Source organism: Mustela erminea, chromosome 1, assembly GCF_009829155.1.
Source record: "Mustela erminea isolate mMusErm1 chromosome 1, mMusErm1.Pri, whole genome shotgun sequence".
In the NCBI taxonomy this organism is placed as follows: Eukaryota; Metazoa; Chordata; class Mammalia; order Carnivora; family Mustelidae; genus Mustela; species Mustela erminea.
The window spans coordinates 13,828,994-13,854,712 of record NC_045614.1 but is presented as its reverse complement, the minus strand read 5'-3'; the positions used below and the strand labels follow the sequence as shown (position 1 = coordinate 13,854,712).

Below are 25,719 nucleotides of genomic sequence, written 5' to 3'. Positions count from 1 at the left end.
CATTATTCAGCTCCCCGCTCTAGCCTCTTTCTCTGCACCTCCCCTAGCCTGTGGCTAAACTCCAACACCATCCCCATGCTTACCCCACCCTCCACTGTCCCTGAACCCCCAGCTTCAACCTCACCCTGTCCTCCAGCTCTCGCCCCCACCCCTTAATCGACTCTAATCCCACTCCCATCTCCCCACACCTCCGCATGCCACCTGCCACGATCACCCAGGGAACAAGATAAACAGTTTCCCGGAGGGTATTACACATTTCTGTGATTCATGATCTATGTGCGATTACATTTCATTACATAATTTATTATATCGCATGATAATTACTGTGTTCCTAATGCTGCAATTACATATAATAGGTTCCGCGATTATGCATCCTACAATTACACAGTCATTCTTCCCATCACCGTAAAGTACAGTAATAAACGAGGAGGAAGTGGTGGGTTGACTTCAGGACCCGCCCCGATCCAATCCCTTTCCAGGCAGAGGCTACAGAGCTGCAGCCAGGCTCATAGTTTGCCACAGCTGGGCACGAGTTCAGGTCCAGCTATGGAGAAGCCTGGGGGCGTGTGGAAGGCAGAAGAGACCAGAGCTGTCTTGGTTTTTCCTTCCCCTTCTCTCCGCCAGCAGCCAGCCATGGAAACACCTGTTGCTCTGGAATCTGCATTCCCTTCTCCAGTGACAAACTTGGTGGGGGTTGAAAAGCCGTCATGGCAACACAAAGGTGGCATTCTATTTCTGGATTGCAGATACAGGCTGTGTGCCCAAAGTCAGAGGTTTCAAGGGCCTCCTGCACCCTGCCTTGATTTGAGGGAGCCTCGGTTCCCCCCAGTGAGCAGGTTCTGCAGAGTTATTCCTGTAGGACCAGTCCTGGTCCTGCTTCCCTGCACCAGGAGTGGTAAACTCTGCCGCGTGGACCTCATCCAGCCCACTACCTATTATTATAAATAAAGTTTTATTGGCACAAGGCCATGCTTCATTCATCCAGCTCCATCTCCGCTGCTCTCACGCTACAACAGCAGAGTTGAGTCTTTGTGAATTTCCTATGTGAAACGCTTTGTGTCAAAAGACCTCAAGGCGTTTTTTGGGGGTGCCTGGCTGGCTCAGTCAGTAGAGCATGAGAATCTTGATCTCCAGGTCATGAGTTCAAACCCTGCATTGGACATACAGTTCACTTAAAAAAAAAACAAAACACCTCAAGTGGTTTCTATTTCCCACCCTTAATTCTGACTACTATGCTACATTATGATACATAAGAAATTATGACACATCCATAGACCCAGCCACAATTATAGCCTGCTAAAAGGATGAATATGGTAGACTAAATAAAGCCTCCATCAAAGATACCCACATTCCATTGCCCAGAATCTGTGAATGTTACTTTTTTTTTTTTTTTTTAAAGTAGGCTCCACGACAGGGAGCTTGAACTCACAACCCTGAGATCAAGACCTGAGCGAGAGCAAGAGTCCGATGCTTAACTGACTGAGCCACTAGGCGCCCCTGTGACTATTACTTCAAATGACAAAAGGAGCGCTGGCTTTGGCAGCACATATGCTAAAAATCGGAAGGATATAGAGAAGCTTAGCATGGCCCCTGTGGAAGGACACGTGGGAATGGCAAAAGGAACATTGTAGAAGTGACTGAGGATCTTGAGATGATGGGAACATTATCCTAGATCATCCAAGTGGGCCCTAAGTGTAATCCAAGGGTCTTTGTAAGAGGGATGGAAGAAGGTCCGATGAAGAAGTAGAAGATGCGATGACAGAAGCAAGGGATTGGGGAGATAAGGAAGGGGCTGAGTCGAGGCATGCCAGCAATCTCCAGAAGCTGGAAAAAAACGAGAGCACAGAATCTCTCCTAGATCCTCCAGGAGGAACCAACCCTGCTGACATCTTGACTATACCCAAGTGAAACTGATTTCAGACTTCTGAATATAACTTGTGAGATTTTATATATTTATATATATATATGCAGATTTCCATGTATATATGGAATGAATGTGTGTGTGTGTGTGTGTGTGTGTGTATCTCAGTGGAAACATGGAAACATACATATATCAGATGATATTTATATAGATAAATAGATAGATGATATATCTATCTATCTATCTATCTATCTACCTATATATTCCAGAAGGAAGGATATGAGTCTTCTGGAGATTTTATTTAGAATAAAATTGGCGGGGCGGGTGGCTTAGTCATTAAGCATCTGCCTTCAGCTCAGGCCATGATCCCAGGGTCCTGGGATCGAGCCCTGCATCGGGCTCCTTGCTCAGCAGGAGGCCTGCTTCTCCCTCTCCCACTCCTCTTGCTTGTGTTCTCTCTCTCGCTGTGGCTCTCTCTGTCAAATAAATAAATAAAATATTTTTTAAAAAATAGAATAAAATTGGGATTCCCAGTCACCACCTCTAAGCTTCTAACCCCTTCAGTCTGAAAGCAGAGCCTGAGAATCTGTTTTAGAGAGATTTTGTAGCAAAGGAAGCTTCACTTCATGCCACGGACTCAGGTCCCCAAGAGGCTGAATGGGACTGGCGCAGGATTCTCAGTGAGAGCCCTGTGGACTCTGAGGCCAAATCAGCCTTTGTCAGGGGATTGCCCTATGCCCTTGAGGACATGCAGGGGCATCCCTGCATTCTAATAGCACCATCCCCATTCTAATAGCACCACCCCCAGTCACCACAACCACAAACGTCTCCAAATGTCACCCGATGTTTTGAGGAACAAAAACACCCCAGGTGACATTCACTGGGTTAAAATAAGATTTAGAAACGTCCCACATAACTGGAACACATGAGAAATGACTCCAACGTTCTATGGGAGGTTAATACACTGGCATCATCCCCCTCTGTAAACACACGAACAGACAAGATCGAGCAAAGAGGGTCAATACGGTAAGAAGGGTAAATACGGTAGCCGCATGCAATGAGCCCTGCACACACGTGAATCCAGCATTTTCACCTGCATCGATTCACCCAACGGAAATAACTCCAGCAGGAAGGATGGGACATGTAGCACGGCTCTCAGTCGGGCGGTGACTGTCTGGGGTCAGAACGGCCACGTGAATGGCAGTCTGTTACCATCGCTGAACATTGTATGTGACAATCCATGAGAAATTCATAGGAGTCTGCCCCGATTAGAACGTTCACAATATGTTGTTAAATTTAAAAAAGAAAATTGCTGAAAAACCAGGTGCCAATGGATCCCATGTTTATGGAATAAAAATGTGTACAGTCGGGCGGGGGGTGGGGGGGGGAATCGAATCCGTATATGGAACATGATCCTCTTTTTGAATATGCATGTATATTTGCACCCTTCATATGGGTGAGGCTGGAAGGTTTTTTCACCAAAATGTTCATTGTTATCTTCTCTGAGGATATAGGATTTAACTGGACTTTTTCAGTTTGTTTAGCTGTATGTTCTAATTCTTCCACAAGGATCACACGCCGTCTATGTTATTTTGTAAAAAGCTTGGGCATGCACCCACATGCTCCGAGGGCTGAAGGATCTAGAGAACCTTCCAGTATTTGACGAAGAGCTGGGTGTGGCTAAATGCCCCGCCTCCATCGCCCCTGGGGCGGAACCCCTCAGAGGCGCATGCTCCCTGCTCTCTCCCGCGGTCGCCCCCAGCCCAGACTCAATTGCTCTTGGGGGCGTCCTTCAGGGCTCCTTCCCTCCTTGTCTTATGTCCCCACCCACATCGTGGCTTCCTGGGGTCACGTCTGGGACAAATCAAATCCTCATCTTGGGGGTGTGATTTCTGGAGACCCCAGAACATGACAGCGTCTCTCCTCCTGTCACCGGAGACGATCCTGCAGTTGGCGCGGGGTGGGTCATCTGTCCCTGGGCTATTTCAGGGAGGTTTTATGGGGCGGGTAGGCCGGAAACGGGGCTCACACCACCCTCACCCCACACTCCCTCCAGCAGTGGACTTCCCTCCAGCGCCGGGCTGGCCGTCACCTTCTCCCATGTCCTCTCCCATGTCTTCTGTCCATGCCAGGCAGTTGGGGGGGTGTGGGAAGTGTGAGCGTGTGTTGGTGGTGAGCAATGCAGTGGACCAAGAAAAGCAAACACTGATGTGAAAACCAACCAGCAACGTTTAATAAAAAAATAAGCAAGTTATCCAGGACCCGACCCAGTGAGCAGATGTCCCCAAGAGAGCAAAGCACTGCTGGCCGGCTTGGACATTCATTTCTGGCCGGAGGCACAGCAAGTCCCCCAGCCCAAGCCGGGGAGCACCGGCCCAGGACCCAGGCAGTACCCTGGTGCAGCCAAGCCCCTGCAGGGCCCCAAACACACAAGCCCACCAAAGGCTTGAACGCAGGAACCCCATGGAGCGGGCAGAGCCCATGCCTGAGACCCAGGGCAGGGAGGTCAAGCAGATGGGATGACAAGTCAACACAGGAGCGGGGGTGGGGGGGTGGAGGGGTGTGAGCACAGGAGACCCAGCCCCTGTTTTATCCCTTGCCCCCGCCAGGGGGGCTGGGTCCAGGGAAGCCTGGCGTGGCCGTGTGGTTGCCAGGACCCGCGGCTGTCCCTGGTGAGGGGAGAGCCACCCTCCCTCCTGGGTGGTGGTGGGGCATTTTGTCTGCACACAGCTTGGGTGACCAGGCTGGGGGGGGTGGGGCAGGCAGGGATCAAACTCTCAGCCAACAATTCTCCAGTCTCACGGGGAGTCCACGAGGTCTGGTACACAGTAGGCGCTCCATCAACGCCTGCTGCAAGGAGAAATAAGATTCATCTTGTTCATTTGGGTGGCCCTGCACGCAGGAGGGTCGTCTTAATGTCCTGACCCAGCACAGGCTGTGCTGTTTGGTTTCGCTAATGCCGGCCCCCAGGGGGCGCCCTCTACACGTGTGTGGAAGAAGCCAATTGAAGAGTGAAAAGCACCTTGTTGATTTTCACCCCGGCACCAAGCTCAGTTCCCAGCACACAGTAGGCACTCAATAAATGCTCTTAGTTAATAAGAACTTGTCTTTGTGTTCCAAGTACCAGGCACATGGTGGGCGCTTCATAGGTATTCAGAGAAACGAATGAAAGTATCTTGTTTATCCCGGTATTCCCAGAGCCCAGAATGGTTGGTGCCCGACATACAGCAGGCATTCAATAAATATTTCAATGCATTAAAACAATGACTGTGTATCACTAGTGCTGATTCTTGGGGTGGGGAGGCGGGAGAAATTAACAAAAGCTTGATGGACCAAACGGTCACTAGCTGAAGGAATAATTATGCCCCATCCACCGCCAAACGCGGAAGCCTGGTACCCGATGAGGACTTCCAAGTGTTTGGCACCTGAAGACAGGAACGAGGTCTGGCTCTCTTCTGATGCCCTAGTGCTAAGCCCCATTCCCGGCATACAGTAGGCACTCCATTAAAGCTGCCTGCGTGCACGTGATTGCTGAGCCAGAGCCGAGCCAAGCCAGCTGCACACTGCCTCAAGGGGAGAGCCCTCCGCGGCCTACCGGGGGTCGGGCTGTGCCGGTGAGGCCGGCTTCGGCGGCTCGGCCCCCCGCGCTCAGAGCTCGTCGCGGGCCGCGCTGTCCAGCGGCGACTGCAGCACGTCGGAGTTCTTGGCCTCGCGGCTCAGGGCCTGCTGCTCCCGCATCTTCTGGGACTTGGCGCGGTCCCAGTCGGTCTTCACGTGCTCGTTGTTCCACACCACCGAGGTCTCCGTGTCGCTCACATAGCCATCGTCCCCCGTGTAGTGCGTGGGGTAGACGAGCAGGGGCTCCACCGAGAAGGCGCGCAGGTTGCGGGGCGAGAAGTGGGCCTTGTACTCGGACCTGGTGGGGGAAGAAAGGGGGGCCGCCATGGGTGGGGAGTCCTGACCGACCGAGGGGGGTGTGGGCGGGGCGGGAGGGGTGCAGGCACCTAGGAAAGAGTGGGTGGAGGGAAAACCACAGGACAGGGTCCGCCCCGCCCACCGACCCAGGCCCGCCCCTCGGCCCGCCCCTCTCACACTGGGTGCTTGTCAAACATGACGGGAAGGAACTCGTCGACAGGCAGCATCTTGGAGAGCGGCTGGGCGGCCAGCAGCTTGCGGGCGCCCTGCAGGGAGATCACGTAGGCCAGCGTCCAGTAGGAGTAATCTGCCTCCACCAGGTTCCTCACGCGGGGCACGGCCTTCTCCGGGTGCTCCACCTGCATCCGCTTCCGGCCCACGTAGCTGCGGGTGCAGAGTCAGGGTCCTGTCACCCTCTTCGCCCCCGCAAAGAATGCTAACGGAGCCAGTCTGAGGTCTGGTGAGCCTCCGTCAGGCCCTGGGGTGCAAGCGGGCTGGGCGTGTTTGGGGGAGCAGCCAGGAGGCAGGGGTGGCTGCCGGACCACGGAGGACCTCAGGGATCTGGGACGTGCAGGGAGGAGACTGTCTTTTTCCCAAGGGTACTAGGGAGCCATGGGAGGATCCGGAGCTCAGAAGGGGAAGACGTCCTGGACACTCTGAGATTGAACCACGGGAAGGACTGGGGCTAGGAGGGAAGCTGTTCTGAGTTCAGAAGGCTGTGGAGCAGCTGGGCAACGTGCGGGAATGTGGTGAACGGCTGGGGAGGAAGGGCTATCGCTCCTAGGCCTCTGACTAGCACAGTCCAGTCTGGGGCTCAGCACCTGCATCAGGGCCCTGTACACCGTGGGCCCGGGGGGACAAACCAACTCACCTAGGGGAGATTCCAAAGGACTGTCCAGAAATACGCTGGCCACATCAGACCTACTGCTGGTCTAAGACCCAGGCTTCCTGGCCACGCCCCCACACTCAGACACGCCCCCAGCTTCTGGGCACAGCTCCAAGCCCTGACCACACCCACCCCACGCCACAGCCCAAGATCTTCAGCCCTGAGCACAGGCTTCCACCTCAAATCTCAGGCAAACCCCATCCCCTCTAGGACTCCTCAAGCCTTCAAGCTCTCTCGAGCCCCCTCCCCACAGGCCAGGTCCCTAGATTTCCAGGTCATCTTCACAGGCCACAGGCCCTACCCTCCAGGCCTTAGTCTAAACCCTGAGTGCTCTCTGGATCCAGGGACCACAGGCTACACCTGAGTCCCCTCCCGCCACACCCCTGAGAGTTGGTGTGGCCTATTACCCTGCAAAGGCCCTCAGACCTCCAGGCTCTAGGCCTCACTTCCCGGGTCCAGACTGCAGCTCCACCCACTCCAAACCGAGCCCCCAAGTCCCGGACCCACCCCAGTGCCACCCAGGGGCCCAAGCTCACATGAGGTCCCAGTCCAGACCCTCCCGCTCCACGTCCCGCATGAGGTTGAGCAGGCGTCTCTTGAAGAAGATCTCAAAGCGCAGGTCATCCTCGAAGACAAGTGACTTCCGCAGCCCGTGGTCCACAACCTGAGGGAGGATGCCCTGCCCACATCAGACGGGGACCAAGGCCAGACCTGACCCAGAAACCAGCTCCGCTTCAAGGCCCTGGGGCCACAGGAGAGAAGCAAACACAAGCCTTCCTCACCGTCGTCTGGATCGACCTCTTGGCCATCAGCTCCTTGCACACTTGGCGACAGGTGCCCTGGCCTTGCCCTTGGCCTGACTGCTCCTTCCCACCCCAGGGCCTGTACCTGTGCCGATGCTGACGCAGAGTGCTCCCCCCCGCGCCGCAGTACAGCGGCAGGCTGGCCCCCAGCCTTAAGGCCTGGGCTCAGAGGTCACCTAGGAGGCCCTCCCTGACCACTGGCCACAGCTGTCAGCTGAGGACAATTCGTCCTCGTGTGGGTGCGTCACACTTAGATTACTGTGGTTTGCCATCAGAGTCCCCATCTCCCAGGGCCGTGAGCCCCCTGCCAGGACCTGCATCTGTCTTGGTGGCTGTCCCGCTCCCAGCACCAGGCCGGATGCACAGCAGGTGCATGGGTGTCCCCAAAGGCACTTGAGAAGCCTCAAGACTGAGGAGGGTGACTGTCATCTTCAAGAACAGGGCGCCCTCCTCGCTCACAGAGCTCACCCCTCTGTGAGGCAGGGCTTGGCTTGAACCCAGATCAGGCCGCCTGGATACAGGAACCTCGGCCCCTTGCCCTCCATGACGAATCTCACTGAGGAAGAGAGGACCCATCACCTCAAACGCCCGGACACCCCGTCTGGCCCCCTGCCCGGTGGTCCATGTTTGAATCTCAGCCTCTGAGAGGGGCTGACAAGACCCCGGTGTGGGGTTAGCGTTGCTGACTGTCCCCGTGGCTGTCACTTCTACGGGTAAGTTTTGAGCACCGAGTCCAGGCTCCAAAGACCCGTGGCAGCAGCGGGGTGAGAAGGGGCCTCACTTGGAGGTCCTGGGTCTGAGACCCCACCTTCTATGGAAACTGGACACATCCCTGCCTCCCTCATCTGCTTCCCCATCTGCACAACGGAAGGATAGCAGCTGCCCATCCAGGCTGCCCTGACATCCTGGTGGAGGGTTTTCTGAACAGAGGCCCTGTGTCATGCTGAAATTCCAGAAGCCTGCAGGGGGCGCCTGCAGCGAGTCCCTCCCTGGGTGGCTGGAAGCCTGAGCGCAGCCCTGCCCTCCCCTGCCAGACCTACCTCCTTCCAGATGTTGTAGTGGCTGAGGAAGCAGCCCAGCTCGCCCTTGGTAAGGGGCCGCCCGTGGTAGGGGTCCCGGTAGCCAGGCAGCATCTGGATGCCCAGCGCCTCCACCTGGCTGGTGTTCATGGCCCTGGAGGCGGGGACGGGAAGGAGGGGGTCAGAGTAAGACGTATGTGACAGTGTCGGCCTGGGAGCCGTCTACACCCAGGTGCCCTGCCCACCCGCTCCAACAGCCACAAGCCCCCCCCCACCCCCGGGCGGGACTCGGGACGCACTTGCCGTCCACAGCCTCCACCAGCCGGCACTCGATCTCCTGTGCCTGCAGGGCCCGCAGCATGCGCTCCCGCCGGTCCTGCCTCCGCTTCAGGTTGATCATGAAGACCTGCGGGCCCAGAGCTCCCGTCGGACCCTCCAGGCCTGGCCCCTGCCTCCGCCCCGCCCCCACCCGCTGGGGTAAGCCTGGCTCACCTCGTCGAAGCCCATCTTGTCAGGCGTCTTGGGGGGCACAGAGATGAACCTGGAGGGCTCCGCCGGTGGGTGCTTTACTGTGAGGCAGACAGAATCCAGGGTGTCAGTGGGATCACCCGGGGAGGCGCTCCAGCCTCCAGTGTCCCTTCCTTTCCCCAGCCCCTCTGGGACCCCCGTCCCCCTAAGCTCCTTAGCCTAGAATCATTGACGATGTAGCACCTACTCACTCTGGCTATTGGCACTGCCCCCAAATGTACTCCCGCCTACCTCAGGACCTGTGTACATGCTGGGCCTCTGCATGAAACACCTTCCTTCCTCCCCTCCTTCTCCTGAGTTCTCAGCTAAGATGCCCTCTTGAGCTGGAGCAGGGTACCTCCTCCTGGCTCCCACAGCATCTGGCCTTCCATCATCAAACCCCAAATCTGTGAGCCCACCTCCCTGGCTTTCTATCTGTCTGCCCCAAGCACTGCAGGACAGACACCACGTCTGTCCACTCACACTGAGTCCCCAGTGCCCAAAGCTTGGTACACAGCAGGCACTCAATAATTACTCAGAGAATGAACCAAAAAATGATGGCAAACTATGTGACCTTGACCTACTGGGGCCTTGGCTTTCTTCATCTATAAAAAGAGACTCCAATTTTATTTTATTGAAAATTTATTTATTTGAGAGAGAGAAAGTGTGCTTGAGTTGGGGGGGGTGGTGAGGGACAGAGGGAGAGAGAGAATCTTAAGCAGACACCCTACAGAGCACGGATTCCCAACATGGGGCTCAATTTCAGGACCCTGAGATCATGACCTGAACTGAAACCAAGGTCTGATGCTCAATTGACTGAGCCACCCAGGTGCCCCAGGACTCCAATTTTAAAAACCTCCTCCTCAGGATGCCTGCGTGGCTTAGTCAGTTGAGAGTCTGCCTTTGGCTCAGGTCATGATGCAAGGGTCCTGGGATCGAGTCCCACATCGGGCTCCTTGCTCGACAGGGAGCCTGCTTCTCCCTCTGCCTGCTCTGCCTATTCTGCCCGTAGCTCTCCGTGCTTCTGCTCTCTCTCTGAAAAATAAATAAAAACCTTAAAATAAAATAAAATCTTAAAAAAACAAACAACTCCTCCTCCTCCCAGAGGCTTTAGGAGATGCCATGAATGATGCACATTATGGGCTGAATCGTGTCCTCCCCAACAGGATGGAATCTTAACCCCCAGTACCTCAGAATGTGATCTTATTTGGAAATAAGGTCTTTACAGAGACAACCAAGTGAAAATAGTGACTGGGGTCCTTATCAAAATGGGCAACTTGGATCCAGCCACACACGCAGAGGGGAGACCACAGAGATACACCTGCAGAATGTGACCGTGGGACCAGAGTGGCATGTCTATAAGCCAAAGCACGGCAAGAATTTCAGAGTGGCCATGAGCCCCGCCCCCAACACGCCAGCTGCTGTCAGCAGCGCTCAGACCACATCTCCAGGGCCCTGTCTTGGCACAACCCTGGCAGCTTCCTTCAGAAGGATCAGCTCCACAGGTGGACAGGAGGCTGGAGAGGCTGGCCCAGAAGAGCTCAGCCTGAAGGTGAGTGCGCCATCTGCCCCATGGAGAATAAAGGCCCCGTGTGAGCCCGAGGGAGAGTCAAAGGCCCCTCTGTCTGGGAAAGGCTGGGGCGCGGCCCAAAGCCAACCCGGGCCCCCCAGGAACACCACATCCCGGGGTTTCCTCCTGCCCTGGGCTCTTCACAGCTCTGCCCCCCCCACCCCTGCCCTCTTGGGGGAGCTGGAGATGGAGAACAAGATGCTGGGATGTGAGCAACCAGTTCAAACTCCGGATGCCTTTTCCCTTCTCCTTCTGAGCTTCTTCCCCTCCACTGTGGGGTGCGGAGGGCAACAAGGCTGCCTGTGGGGGGGAGGAGCTCCTCACTGTCCACAACAGGCATCCAGAAGGAGCAAAGCAATGCAGCCTTTCCAGAAAAGTCACAGCACAGTGATTACAAAAACCAAACACCTCCAGACCCATTGTGGGGGTGAATAATCAAACCTACCCAAAAAGACATCTGGCCTTTGTCCCCAGCACCTGAGAGGTGGAAGCCCTCTGAACATTCTGCCTGACAGAACCATCTTTGTTTGCCTGGGCTCTCGGGCCACACTGGGTGGTCTATGCCAACAGTGTGATTTAGGGGAGGGGTCTTGGGCCACGTGGAATCAGCTCACCCCCTGCAGGGGCTAGAGAGGCAATCAGCCAGGTCCGTGTGAGTGAGCCCCAGTAAAAAGCCTGGACCCTGAGGCATAGGGAGCATCCCTGGACAGTAGTACACCATATGCGTGGCCATACAGGGTGCTGGGAAAACTGAAAGCTGTCCACACAAATCCACAGATGGGGGACACCCGGAAGTTCATGCATAGAACTCTCTGGGTCGCCACCCAGACACCCCTTCCCTTTGCCAGTTGTAACCTGCATCCTTTTGCTTGTAATAAACCCTGAGTGTAAGAGCAAGGGTTACCAGGCAATGGGGAAAGATGCTCCATTGTCCACGAGCGGGGTTGTGGGGAAGGAAGCAGGCGGCAGGATGTCACTGAGCCTTCCTGCAAGTCTGAAATTTCATCACTGGACAGACTTTTGAACGCATGAAAAATCACATGCACAGTCTGAGATGGAGATCACATCCCCACACAGGATGGAGAGAAAAATACAGTCTTCACTCAGACCGGAAGGAAGGATTTACACAGATATCTGAAACCCCCAGACCCTCCTTCTGTCTGTTCCGTAGGCGTTGCTCTGGCCCTCGAGACATAGGAAAATATTCACTCCTCTGGTGACGTCAGGTTCTAATACTTTCTAACTGAGCCTGGGTGGCTCAGTTGGTGGAGCATCTGACACCTGATTTTGGCTCAGGTCATGTTCTCATGAGAGCCCTGCATCGGGCTCTGCTAGCTGTGGAGACAGTGTAAGATTCTCTCTCTCCCTCTCCCTCCACACCGCCCCTGCTCTCATGCGTGCTTTCTCCCTCGCTCTCAAAAAATGAAAAATAATAAAAATAAAATTTATTAATACATAAATAAAAATAACATTAAAAAAATAATAAAATCAAGTAGGAAAACTCTGGCAGCCTGTGAGACATTTTTCAGAGGCCAGTCACCGGCTGGAGCTGGCGACGCCAAAGACCCTCCCTCTGTGAGTGTGGCCTGGTCCAGCAGCCCCACCAGGCCACCTGGGCATCTGTGTGTGACAAACGCTCAGGTACTACAGGGGTCTTCACCCTGGTGACCATGCAACCTACAGGTGTCACCTCAAAGTACCTAATGTCCCCCCCAAAACAGAGTGCAGGGTGCCATTCCATCTTCAGCCACCAGGGGGGGTGTCTTAGAACTTTCCAGAGAGAGGTTTAACCGTGGGAAAGGTTAAAGGAGCAGGGCTCCTCCCTGTCTGTGCAGTGGGAGGAAAGGCCACGCTGCCTCAGAGGCCTTCTGGGGGATGTGCGTGGCCAGCACTGGGCGAGGCCCTCACAAGAGACACTGTCTGGGTTCTCTGGAGAGCCCCAGCAGGAACAGGAGCCCCCTCCTCAAACAACCTTGGTGGCAGCTCAGCCCTTTGTGCTTGTCCCATCTCAGGGGCCCACTAGAGGGATGGCTAGTTGACTAGTTCATGGATTTATTTGTATATATATATATATATTAGAAAGGCACAAGCTTGCAACTCTAGTAAAAGTACCTAGCTTCCGGGGCACCCGGGTGGCTCAGTCATTAAGAGTACACCTTCGGGGGGCGCCTGGGTGGCTCAGTGGGTTAAGCCGCTGCCTTTGGCTCGGGTCATGATCTCGGAGTCCTAGGATCGAGTCCCACATCGGGCTCTCTGCTCAGCGGGGAGCCTGCTTCCTCCTCTCTCTCTCTGCTTGCCTCTCTGCCTACTTGTAATCTCTCTCTGTCAAATAAATAAATTAAAAAAAAAAAATCTTTAAGAGTACACCTTCGGCTCGGGTCATGATCCCAGGGTCCTGGGATCGAGCCCCAGGTCAGGCTCCTTGCTCAGCAGGAAGCCTGCTTCTCTCTCTCCCGCTGCGTCTCCCCCTGCTGTGTTCCCTCTCTCACTGTCTGTCAAATAAATAAATAAAATCTTTTTTAAAATTCCTAGTTTCCTTTTTTAAATGTATTCAAGTGGGGGAGAAAAGTGTCTGCTTAAGGTAAGTATTAAATAACGCTGGCTCTGGGTTTGGCAGCGGCATGGAGGAGGACACAGCTTGCAGTGCTGGAGCCCCAGACACTGCCAGGCCCCTTCTGCTCTCACACCCTCTATAGCTCCCAGCTCCCTTTGGGCAAAAGCTGTTCCTCAGCTTGGTGTCAAAGGCCCCTGTGCTGGCCCTGCCCGTCAGCTCTGCCCAGCTCGCCGCCTTTATTTCTGTGCCGTCAATCTTGGCTGTTCTCTGAGCTCAAGTCCCCTCCAGCCTCCTGGCCTTTGCCCGTGCTGTTCCCTCCAGCTGTAATTCTCTTCCTGGCTAACTCCTACCCACCACGCATCTTCATGCCCCCTCTTCCCGGGAGCCCATCCTGACTGCTCTCAGGATGCTGCACACAGCTTCCAAGACCAGGGACAACCATCCACCTTGTTCGTGCTGAGTCCCCCGCTCCCAGCCAAGGGACTGGCACACAACAGATGGGACAGAGGCAAGGTGGTAGAGAAAGGGAGGTGACTCAGCCCTCCGTGTTTGGGGACTCACCCATGACCTCCAGCTGCACATGCATGAAGCTCTCGGCCTCATCCTGGAGGGTGCTGTGTGACCGCAGCGGCACAGGCAGGAAGCCGTACTCCTCCTTGTTGCAGACGTACATCTGGACCTCTGCGGCCGAGGGAATAATAATGCAAAGTGAAAAATGGTACGAGGCAACAGCGGCTCCCAGAAACCAGACACACCACTGAGGGTGAGCCTAGAACCTCACCAGGGCCCCCCTGTTCCCGGCACCCGGCGGGGACTCCTCAGCTCCCCAGCTGCCAGGCTGGCCTGGGAAGAACTCCAGAGCTGTTAACGAGTGCCTCGCACGGCCACTGCCATGATCCCCCACGGGGTTCCGAGACACGGCCAACCGCACAACCCCAGGGAGGGCAGCGCAGAGGCCCAGTGAGGCAGGAAAAGGAGACGCGGCTGACCCAGACAGAAGCAACAGCACCTCTATCTGCATTTGTCCTTTTTGGGTGGTTTAAGGTTTTATGCATATCTTTTCTTTTACAAGTGAAAAACCCAATGAAAAATGATTCCACTTGAACTGTTTAACTTTTTCTGAAAAGGGCCAGATGGTCAATATTTACACTTATGGGCCAGACAGTTCTATCTCAATGACTCAGTTGCAGCTGGAACGCAGCAGCAGCCAGAAATGAGGCTTCAGTGAATGGGCGTGGCTCGTGCTGATGAAACTTTCTTTATAGGCACTGAGATTCGAATCTTATACGATCTTCAGATGTCACAAATGTCTTCTTTTCACTTTTTTTTTCCTGTTCAGATGACCAAATACAGACTTGGCGTATATATTTGGTCTTCGTCCACAGGTCCGGGCTCAGTTCCCAAAATCCTTGGAATTTCCTAAATGTTGAGAGCTTAGAGGTGTCTCTCACATTAGTAAGTGACTTTTGGAAAGCACTGAAAGAGGAGCCTCCCTCCCCCAACACACACACTGGTTGCCAAGGGGAATCAGCCATGAACAGAGGGCTGGAACTTTCAGTCCTACCCCTCTGGTCTCTGGGGAAGGGAGGGGAGCTAGAGGTCGGATCGCTGAGAGCCAATGATCCAATTAATCACGTCTACGTAAAGAAGCCTCCATAAAAACCCAAAAGGATGGAATTCCTAGCAGTTCTCAGTTGGTGAACACGTGGGGTGTGGGGAGAATAGTGTACTGGAGCCTGGAGGGGGAAAGGAAGCTCTGCGCCCCTTCCCCCGGACCGCACACAGCCCACATACCCCATCTCTTCCCCAGGGCTACTCCTGAGTTAGAGCCTTTTAGACTAAACTGAGGCAACTGGCGAGTAAATGGGGTTCCTGAATTCCGAGAGCTGCTCTTACAAAGTCACAGACCTCAAGGAGAGGGTCTTGGGAGCCTCAGGTTTATGGCCAGTTCCTCAGAAGCATGTGGGTTTATGGCCAACATCTGAAGTTGGGGTGGCGGACAGTGTTGTCCGACTGAGCACCCCTCAACCTGTGTGATCTGACATTATCCCTGGAAAGACTGTCAGAAGTGAATTGGAGGATACCCTGCTTGTCTTACAGAGACAATGGCTTGTTGGTGTGGGGAAGTCGCCCCCACCAACACACACTCTCGATAGAATTAGGTCCAGGAACCCAAGACATACTTGGCTTATGGCTACAGGAAAACAGATGGTGGGCCAGATTTGGGCCATGGGCCATTGTTCGCCAAACCACGGTTTAAAAAAAAAATGAGAGGCCAGCTATGGCTGTGTTCTTTTTTTTAAAATGTTTCCTCCCTAACTGTATAATTAGCGAATAATTATGCTCAACTACAGAAAACTGGGAGAACACAGGAGACTATTAAGGTGAAAATAACCTCCAATAAAGAGGTCTTAAAGATAAGAGAAGCGAAGTGACCCGGCGAAGCGGTGGCTGGAAGAAAGGGAGTACTGGGGGCATCACCTGAACACCTGGATGCAGCCACACCTGAAACAATCACTGTACCCTGCAGTTCTAGTTTCTGGGAACCTTCTGTGGGCTCACCTGCTTGCTTGCAGGAGAAGGCAAAAACGATGATGTCGTCAAAGGACCAGGTGTAGTCAGGGTGAGGAGGGTAGAACGCCAAGTTCCTGGACGCTGCCTTCCGCAGGTCAATGAGGAAGGTGGAGTGCACCATGGGAACAGCAAAGCAGCCCCGGCGGTCCCGCTTGCGAATGGGGATGTAGGCGGGGGTACGTTTGTAGTAGCCCTGTGGGGGGGAGGGTGCAGCTCTATGGGGGGGATCCTAGAGGTAAGGCTGGAGGCCTGGGACAAGGGGAGGCATGGAACACTTAAAGAGCAGGACCCAGATGCCAGCCTCTGGCTGTGGTGGGTTCTCCCCGAGTCCAGAACTCCGGGGGTGGTCAGGGCTTGTCCCCCACACCCAGAGCCACAGGCAGTAGGGTAGGGGCCGAGGAGGGAAGGGCCGCAGCTGTGTGCCCACCTGCAGACCTAGCTCAACACTTCAGATCAGAAAGGCAGCACTTGGAGGAAATGAGGAAGCTGAGAAAGGGACCAGATATTTGCGATTCCTTGATTTACACAGGACTGAACATCAGAAGTAGGACTTCAAGAAACACGGGGCGAAATCTTTTTAAAAACAAGTTTTAACCATCTGAAGTTGTTCTCTCTTCATCATACCTTTACAAACTGGAATTGTTAGAGTGTAATATTTAGATTTCCATGACATATTTTTTTAAAATAGAAACCACTGAAATGTTCACTTTAAGAGGGTGAGTTTCCTATTATGTGAATCACACATCAATTAAAAAGATAGGAGGAGACAGGAAGAGGTCCTGGCTCTGGCATGCCCCCCACTCCAGCACCTACCCTTTCACTCCTCCTGGTGTTGCCTGCAATCCCAGCCTCAACGCTGGGGTGGGACTACAGGCCCAGGATCAGTCAATCAGAACCTGGCATTTTCCTGGCTTCAGAAATTGGCTCAGGTGTAGGAGGAGACTGGACAAGGCCCAAAGTGGACTTTGGCTGGATGGTGCTAGGATTGTGCTCCAGGAGTCTGACAATGAAGCCACCCAAGAGATGGAGGAAGATGGGAAAGTTGTTTGAACACCTGGATCAAGCTGTGCCTGAAGTCCTACCTGGCACCATGGCTTCCTAGCTGTGTGATCTCAGGCAAGTCAAGTCCTCTCTCCCTGCGTTTCTGTCTCTGCCTCAGTGACTGGGAAGGGAATGGGGAGGAGAGGGCACAATCACAGACCTTCCATCAAGGAGCTAGTTAAGGATTACCACAATGGTGTTGTAAAGGGCCTACCATGAGGTGGTATGGGAAGTTAGGCTCCAGCCACAGTTCCCAATCGCTTGCGCCCACCATTCCTGGCCCCCACCCTCCCCCAGCAGCCCCCTCACCTGGGAGGTCATCCCGCACCAGAAGTTGGAGTATGCAGCCCGCGAATCCAGCATGGGGGCCACCACCGTCTTATTCTCAGCAATGAGGAGGCTTAGTGTGTTCGGATTGAGGATCAGATTGTCTGCATCCACAAACTGCAAAACACCCAGCAGAGAATCAGCAGGGCCCATGGAACTGACCCAGGCTGGCCCACGGCTCTGAACAGCTGTGGCGGCGGCCAGCGTCCTGGAGGGGAGGGGGTGGCAGTCTGGGGATCCTAGAGTAGCAGATGGGGCCCTGGAAGCCAGCCCATTCCTCCACCACCGGCTCTGCCCCTGGTGACAAGCCCAGTAATGCTCATACAATGAAATACACTCTGTAGCAAGAGAAGGGACAGACCACAACGCACAAAGCAACACAAATGGGGTCCAGACGTGGCGCTGGGGGCGGGGGGGGAGGGGAACACATCCAACTCGACAGCAAGTACACGTGGCAACATTTATGGGAACTTCTCAAAAAGGCAGCCCCTGTCCATGAGTAGGACGGTAGGAGCAGAGGCCAGCTCCGCGGGGACTGGCAGGGAGGAGCGCACTCCTGTCCAATGTGAATTACGGGCTGACAGAGTGTATACAAATCCGGTCTTTACGGAAGCCCTTAGTTTTCCTGTAACACCTTACATGTCTGTCTGTCAAATAAATAAATAAAATCTTAAAAAAAAAAAAAAAAGATGGTAACTTGCTTGGTGCAGCAGGGGATGAAATCCACCAACCCAGGAAAAGGGTCACCATCGGGGCGCAGGTGCCTGCTGTTCCCCCCAAAACCATGTGTCACCAACACTCCCCAAAGAAGCCCCACCCGGAGGCTCACTGCAGTGCTGCTGACCACACTAACTGGGGAACGACGCAGGAGTCTAGCCATGGTGAACCGGCTAGAGAAGTTCCGGCCCCATCCCACTGCAGAGTGAGCCCAGACACCTAGGAATTGCACCACGGAGTAGGATCAGGCGAGGGTGTCCCTGTCCACGGGAACATGAAGACACCAGGCCACCACGCATCACGGAACTCTTAGGACTGATTGATTTGTTTTTCTTGTTGTTATTGTTGTTTTTTGTTTAAAAGATTTATTTATTTATTTGTTTGACAGATAGAGATCACAGGTAGGCAGAGAGAGAGAGAGGAGGAAGCAGGCTCCCCACTGAGCAGAGAGCCCGATGTGGGGCTTGATCCCAGGGCCCTGGGACCATGACCTGAGCCGAAGGCAGAGGCTCAACCCACTGAGCCACCCAGGTTCCCCTGATTGATTTGTTTTTAAATGCCTCTGATCCATAGATAGGCTTTCTTTCTGTCCCCCACACAGGATTTTTTTTTTTTTAAGATTTTATTTATTTATTTGACAGAGATTACAAGTAGGCAGAGAGGCAGGTAGAGAGAGAGAAGGAAGCAGGCTCCCTGATAAGCAGAGAGCCTGATGCGGGACTCGATCCCAGGACCCTGGGATCATGACCTGAGCCAAAGGCAGAGGCTTTAACCCACTGAGCCACCCAGGCACCCACCCACACAGGATTTTTAAAACCTATAAATCACTTGCCACACGCAACAGCAAGAACTAGAGTCCCAGCCTTCCCTGGCAATTCCAGAGTGGCACTCCCACCTGGCAACCCCCAGCTGGAGACGGAAGGTGGCTGCCCCTTGGGGCAAGCCACGGGGCTGTTCCCTGCCTGGCCCCTGCCAACATTTGTATGTGTGACCTTTGAATATATACACAATAAAAACAGCCAGAAGGGTCTGGCGGTTCCTCCAAGAGTTACACAGAGAACTACCTAATGACTCAGTGAGTCCACTCCTAGGTATGCACCGAGACAACTAGAAATAGGCACCTGCACACCCACGTTCACAGAAGCACCGGCCACGAGAGCCAGACAGTGGAAATGAGCCACGTGTCCGTCAACGGGAGAATGGATGAACAAAACATAGTCCGTCCATACAATGGAACATCATTCAGCCATAACAAGGAACACAGCACGGACACACGCCACAACAGATGAACCTTGAGAACACTGTGCTGAGTGAGAGAAGCCCGACACAGAAGGCCACAGAGCGTATGATTCATTTATAAGAAACGTCCAGAACAAGCACATCTACAGACACGGAAAGCACACTGGTGGCTGCCAGAGCCTGGGGGAGGGGCGGGGGAGAGTGAGAGACTGCTCCTGGGGACAGGGCATCCTTCTGGGGTGACGGAAACGTTCTGGAACTAGAGAGAGGTTGTGGTTGCACGACATAATGAATGTACTAAATGCCGCTGAGTTGTTCCCTTTGAAACAGTTAATTTTATGTTATGTGAATTGCACGTCAATTAGAAAACACGGAAACCAGCCAGAAAGGGAGTCTCTCTGGGAGGTAAGATTACAAGGTTTGCTTGTTTTCTTCTTCCCTAGGTTTCTTATTTTTTCTTGTATATTTTCTTATAAGTAACACCCGGAGCATTTACAAAAAGAGAAAAAAAAGTCCTTTTTAAACATTTTTTTTTGCTTTTTCTTTTAAAAAGAGGTCTTTAAAAAAAGAAAAAAGAGGTCCTTTTCATAACAATTTTAAAACACTGGACAAATGATTTCACACCCCAATATGGATTTCCAAAGTCCCTAGTTACCAAAAGATACTGGTGTGTCAAAAGCTGCTTTGAGTTTTGAACCGACATGTAGAGTTCCACCCAAGTTTGCAGAGGGAAAAAAGTGAAAACCAACCAGGCTCAAACCCTGAGAGCAAAACCCAGGGAAGCAAATAAGGTGGCCTTGTGCTAGACAGTTCCAGAAGGTTCCGGTCCCAACACTGCGCCTCACTGGTTCTAAGACTCTACCAACAAGCACGTTGTCCCCTCCATCTCTAAGCCTCCATTTTCCCATCTATAAAATGGTCTGATAAGGCATCAACCCATAGGGCTCCAAGGAAGAGCTTGTTCCATTCTTCCTCCTCTCTGCAGAGCTCAGGCCAGGCACACGGGGTCCTCCCGGCCCCCTCACATCCAGTCCCTGAGCAGGGTCTGTCCCCTTGGCCTATGAAGGCCACCTCAATCTACGTGCCTTTTTTCACAGCCCTGCTCCACACTGGCCTCCTGCTGTTCCCCGTCTAGCCCCAACAGGCCCTGCTCCCCACAGCAGCCACGGAGCTTCTGAAAATCATAAATCAGAACACAACTCTCCCCTGCTCATATACCCTCCATGGCTCCCCAATACCCACAAAGTAAAAACCAAATCTCTGCCTCGGTCTGCATAGTCTGGCCCCCTCCCACCACTAAGGACCACCTCCATCACCCCCACAGGGGCCTCAACGGTCCCTGAAGGCCTCAAGCTTGCACGCTACTCTGCTCCCTCTGCCCCAGTTTCCCGAGGCTGGCTTCTTTGTTCCTTCAGGTCACAGCTAGGGTTCCCTCCTAAGAGAGAACACTAGCACCCCCAATCCTGCTCACTGGTCACTACACCCTGACTGTGCCATCTGTTGTGGATTGAACGGTGGCCCCCCAAAAGGTTGAAGTCCTGACCCCCAGGACCCTGCGACTGTTTTCTTATTTGGAAATAGGTCTTTGCAGATGTAACTAGAATGTAGGTTAAGATGGGGTCACACAGGAATTGAGCTAAAGTCAATGACTGATGACCTGGTACGAGGAGGAGGGACAGAGAGATAGAGATAAGCCCACGGGACCACAGAGGCAGACCACAGAGGGACACAGTCACAGGCCACTAGCCCAGGAGCACATGGAGCCCCAGGAGCTGGAAAAAGTGAGGAAGGATCCTCCCCTAGAGCCAGCGGAGGGGGCAGGGCCTGGCTGACACCTTAACTTCAGACTTCTGGCCTCCAGAACTGGGAGACAATGAACTTCCGCTGTTTGCAGGCCGTCCCCCCCCCTCCCCCGCCCCCCAGCCCTCGTCAGGGCTGGGAGTCCTTTGTCACAGCAGCCCCAGACACTGATCCACCAGCCGCCGCCTTTCCACAATCACGGGCAGGGGCTGCTCTCAGTTCTTCCTCACTCGGTTTTGGTTTCTGGCCACGGCCCCCCTTCCTGGGACACTAGGAAGGCAGGGCTCAGCCCGGGGCATCCTCACTGCATCCCCAGGCTCCGGCAGTGGAAGAAGGTAGAGACCACAGCTCGGGGTCTGGCGCCTGAATGAAAACCGACCACAGGCTCTGTCGGGCGGGCATCAGGGGAGGCAGGCCCGGCAGCCCCGGTGCCATCCAGTCCCATCCACACCGGGGAAAGGGATCACGTCCTGATCAAAGGGATGGACTCAAGGAGCTCGCACAGGCCTGTGGGCAGGTACCTTCACATTACTGCGTTCCAGCCTGATCCGTCCCTTCCTCCAGAGGCAATGGCTGGCCCAGGAGGAGGAAGTGAAAGTCAGGCCTCAGCAGCCTCGACTCTCCAGCAGCCCGCAGACCCCCACCCCATCTTCCTGCTTCTCAGCTGTCACCCAGAGGATGTCACTGTGGGGTGCGAAGGGGTGGCGATAAAGTGGAGACAACCCCAGGGTGCAACCCCAGGGGACAGTCGGGGACACCACCTGATGTTAAGAACCCCGGTGGCCAGGGATCGAATCCCAGCTCCTCCGCTAACCAACTGTATCACATCGGACAACTCATTCCCCCCTCTCAGAGCCTGTTTCCTTCTGTAAACGGGCTTAAGGATGATCTCCACATCCCGCTGATCCCCCTTCCCTCGGTGGCCACCCAGATGTCCCGCATGATCTCAGAGTGGCTGGCTGAGAGACTCACCAGGATGTAATCAGCCCACATGTCCCGGGCAGATTTCAAGGCTGCCTGGCGCAACTTCATGACATGCTCGTAGCGCGAGTCAGACCAGTGTTTGGGGCCCTCCTCATCCGGGTAGGACCTGCAGAGAGAGACGGTTGTGATGTGCAAAGAATGGAGCGCTATGGCAACCCAGAGGGCAGTGGTCAGAGAGGGCTTCCTGGAGGAGGGAATGTGTAGGCAGACACGTAAAGAAATAAACCCAGAAAGGCTGAATGGAACAAGTGGTCTGCACTGCCCAGGGGTTCATGAGGAAACTATGCATAGAATGAGACTGGGAACAAAGCAGTAGGCGTCCACCAGGAGGACAAGGGAGTGAGGGAACTCTAGGTGGAGAGACCTGTGCGGACAAAGGTCCACCTGGAGGATTATGGCCCACTGAAGCTGAGGGCGGGTCAGAGCAGCCAAGGCCAGCCCGTACAGCTGCAGAGTTGGGCCAGAGAGGCAGAGGAGGAAGGGCTGGGGTTCTGTCACAGGACAATGGGGAGTCATGGAAGGTGTGTGAATAGGGGCGCAGCCCAGCTGACTTGGGGAGGGGGGTCAGGGCAGAACCTGGAGCTCACCTGGGTTCCTCCGCTGGTCGCCACTCCACAGAGTGGTACAGACTCTTCACGGCCACCAGCCATTCCCGCAGCACAGCCGATGTGTTATCTGAGTTGTGGTCTGTGGCCACCCTGCAAAGCAGAACAGGGCAGTCAGCGTGAGGCTGGGGAGACTGAGGCAGCCCCGGGTAGCAGTGAAGCAACATGGGCTCCACACCCCGAAGCTTGCCTTCCAGCAGCTTATACAGCCCTGAGCAAGAAGCTTCCCTCCTCCATGCCTGCTTCCTCATCTAAAACAGAAATGAGGGCAGGACCCACTGCACTGGGCTGCAGAAGGGATTAAACAAGCTTTTGGGGAAAAATACAGCAGACACTGAGCACCCAGGATCTCATAACCACGTTAAGGACTAAATATGGTGATTTAATTTAAAAATTCTGTATCATCTACCCCCACCCCACCATCCTTGACTGTCTCCTATCAACAACAGCACCTTAGAGTGGCCTGTGCTTACTGGTTAATTCAACAAACATTTCTTAAGCACCAACTGTGTGACTGCATTATCCAGGCTGGCGAATCTGGGATAGAGGGGTAAGGGGCATTTAGGAGTCCACAATAAGTTATTAACTTGCCAACATGAGCAGCCATGACTAGTAAGGACAACATAACCATACCCACAGTTCTGGTCACGGAGCACCAAGCTAGAGATCCCAGGCTCAAGGCCTTGAGTGCATTAACTGGTTAATTTTCCGAGAGGAAGGCAACCAGAGTTATATTAATGCCCCCATTTTCCAGATGAGGAAACCGAAGCAGGAGGCAGGAAATCACGAGTTGCGATATAGCTCTGCCCACTCCCCCACCCTTGGCCACCTGGTCCCATAACCACGCACCCACCCACCCACGCTGGTTAGAGAGCAGGGAATCGACTCAGGCTGGATTCAGGATTCAATGCCCCAGAAACTGAAAAGACTTCCTGTTAGTGGAAATGCAGTGTGGGCCGTGGGGGCTCCAGGCTCCCTTAACTGGAGCTGTGAGTGCCCTGAAGGCGGTTTGAGGGTTCGTCCCAGGCACAGCAGCCCAGCCCTGGGCTGGGCACCAGTGGTTCGGAATCTGCCCCAACCGCGGGGCCAGAGGCCAGAGCGCGGTCCGTCAGTCCCACAGCGGCGGAGCAGAAACCGGGAGGGAGGAACAGCAAGCGGAGGGCCAGTGGGTCTGGCCGGCCGGAAAAGGGAAACAAGCAGGGGCCACGCGTGGGTCCCGCCCGCCTCGCCCGGTGCCAGGGCAGCAGTCAACGCGCGGGGTGGAGCCGGCTGGATGGGGGAGGCAGGCCGGGCGCGGGAAAGGCGGGTGCCGAGCTCACCACAGCGCGGTGCGCTCCCGCGGGTGCCGCAGCCGCTCGAGTGCGCCCAGCGTGGCGGGCAGCGCGTGGGCCGCGTTGCGCGCCACCAGAGCGATGACGACTCGGGGCGCCTGCAGCGGCGACTCGGGGCTCCAGCGTTCCTCCGGGAAGTAGGCGGCGGCGCCCGGCGGGCCGCCCGGGGGCGGCAGCGCCAGCAGTAGCAGCAGCAGCAGCACCGGGCGCAGCCGCCAGCGCCGCCTGCACGCGCGTGGGGCCGCCGCCATCGCTCCACGCGTCGCCTTTAAGCCGCTTTTCTGCCGGCGGACGCGGACCGCGCCTTGAGCCAGCCACCGGGCCCCGCCCTGCCGCGCGCCTTAAAGGGGAGGAGAGTGCCTGGAGTGAATCAGCCGTCTGGGCCCGCTTCCCGGACCCCTCCTCCCGAGGGCCTTAGAGGCTGAAAGTGCTGCGTACGCGACTCCCACCGGGAGTCACGTCAGTCCCGCCCCGACGCCCCGCCTCCCGCTCCCGCCTTAAAGGCACAGAGTGCTCCTAGCGTTCCGGTTTCACGTGACTCAGTGCCATAAAGGTGTCAGAGCTCACAACGCCCCGTTCCTCCTGACACCCGCCCCGCCTGGACCTTCCCCTGATACGCCGTGCCACTTCCATTTGTGTAGGATCCAGTCTCTGCCACTAGGCGGACCTGGCTAGTTAGGACCTGGTTTCAAAGGGCTGTTGGGTAGTACGCCTGCGGTTTCTAGCGTCCCCAGACCTGGCTTCAAATTCAGCCCCCACTGTGGGCTCCCAGTGGGAGCCTCAATTTGTCTATTTGTAAAATAGGGTCTTACCGACACCGCAGGGTTGGCGTCAGATGGAGCCAGATGATACTTGTAAGCGCTGAGCACGTGCTCCACAGGTGGGGTGGGAATTTCCATAGAAATGCTGCTAAGGGATTGTTTCCCAATGCTCCAATGTACTTTCTAATGGATTGGTTTTGGGTCGTTCTTAAAAACTAAGTTTTAAGAAGGGTGCTCAGGTATACATTTGTTAATATGATGGTGAGGGGAGAGATTCAGTACTGTTACGTAAAATTCAGGGGCCTGCGACCTTGTGCTCAAAGGGACAGCAGGGCCTGAACTGAAGGAAGTAAGACAGGGAGGTGGGCTTGACCCAAATGCCTCAAATCTCCCAGCATGGCTAGCGGAGTCACGTGATACTTGCCCTTCCTCCTCCCCATGTCCTTGTCCATCTCTCTCTTCGAATTTCATCTCTCCTTTGTTTCTGTTCTCCAGTTTTGTTTTGTTTTTTTCCTACAACGGTCATTTGCTCAAGTTCAGTTTTTAGCTGAATATTTTGGAAACGTACCCTAAAATGTCCTGGTTACATGACTGACTAAGGGGGTGAGGGATGGGAGTAGAGGGAAGGGATCTGGCCACACTTGGTCACTGCTGAATCCGAGTGGGGGCACACAGGGGTGTGCTTTTGGGGTGTATTTGAAACTTTCTGTAACAAAATGGCAAAAAACAATTTTACACTCTATAGGCCTGACAAGGAAAGATCAGTCATATTAAGTGAGAAAAACAGAGTGACAAGACACGTCCCATACCCTGATCAACTGAGAAAAGACTGAAAGTTTTTGAACCAAAATCAAATAGTGATTTGTTTGTTTGGTTGGTTGGTTGGTTAAAGATTTTATTTATTTATTTGACAGAGATCACAAGTAGACAGAGAGGCAGGCAGGGGTGGGGAAAGCAGGCTCCCTGCTGAGCAGAGAGCCTGATTTGGGGCTGATCCCAGGACCCTTACTTAGATCATGACCTGAGCTGAAGGCAGAGGCTTAACCCATTGAGCCACCCAGGTGCCCCACAAATAGTGATCTTCTCAAAGAGGGCAGGATGACAAGTTCTTGTTGTTCCAATTTTGCAGAATTAAACAAAAAAATCCCACCCAGCTGTACAAGGGCTATGAAACACGAATCTATCTCAGAAGTTTGAGTTGGAGGGTAAAGTCAGGAAAAGTGAA

The 25,719-nt window shown here is 54.4% G+C and overlaps 1 protein-coding gene and 1 non-coding gene across 2 annotated transcripts; one reads left to right on the top strand and one right to left on the bottom strand.

Annotated features, from left to right (window-relative positions):
- Nucleotides 1-1,527: 1,527 nt before the first annotated feature.
- Nucleotides 1,528-1,632, top strand: LOC116581679. The gene has a single exon (XR_004282169.1). It is a non-coding gene; the product is annotated as a U6 spliceosomal RNA (small nuclear RNA).
- A 2,440-nt stretch (nucleotides 1,633-4,072) lies between these two features.
- Nucleotides 4,073-24,168, bottom strand: COLGALT1 (collagen beta(1-O)galactosyltransferase 1). The gene is made up of 12 exons (XM_032315289.1): nucleotides 23,722-24,168; nucleotides 22,385-22,495; nucleotides 21,786-21,903; nucleotides 17,040-17,174; nucleotides 15,678-15,882; nucleotides 13,677-13,796; nucleotides 8,977-9,053; nucleotides 8,784-8,890; nucleotides 8,506-8,638; nucleotides 7,199-7,326; nucleotides 5,954-6,160; nucleotides 4,073-5,777 (listed from the first exon to the last, which is right to left on the bottom strand). The coding sequence occupies exons 1-12, from the start codon at nucleotides 23,982-23,984 to the stop codon at nucleotides 5,510-5,512; spliced, it is 1,872 nt and encodes a 623-aa protein (XP_032171180.1). The 5' UTR covers nucleotides 23,985-24,168; the 3' UTR covers nucleotides 4,073-5,509.
- Between the last annotated feature and the right edge of the window lie 1,551 nt (nucleotides 24,169-25,719).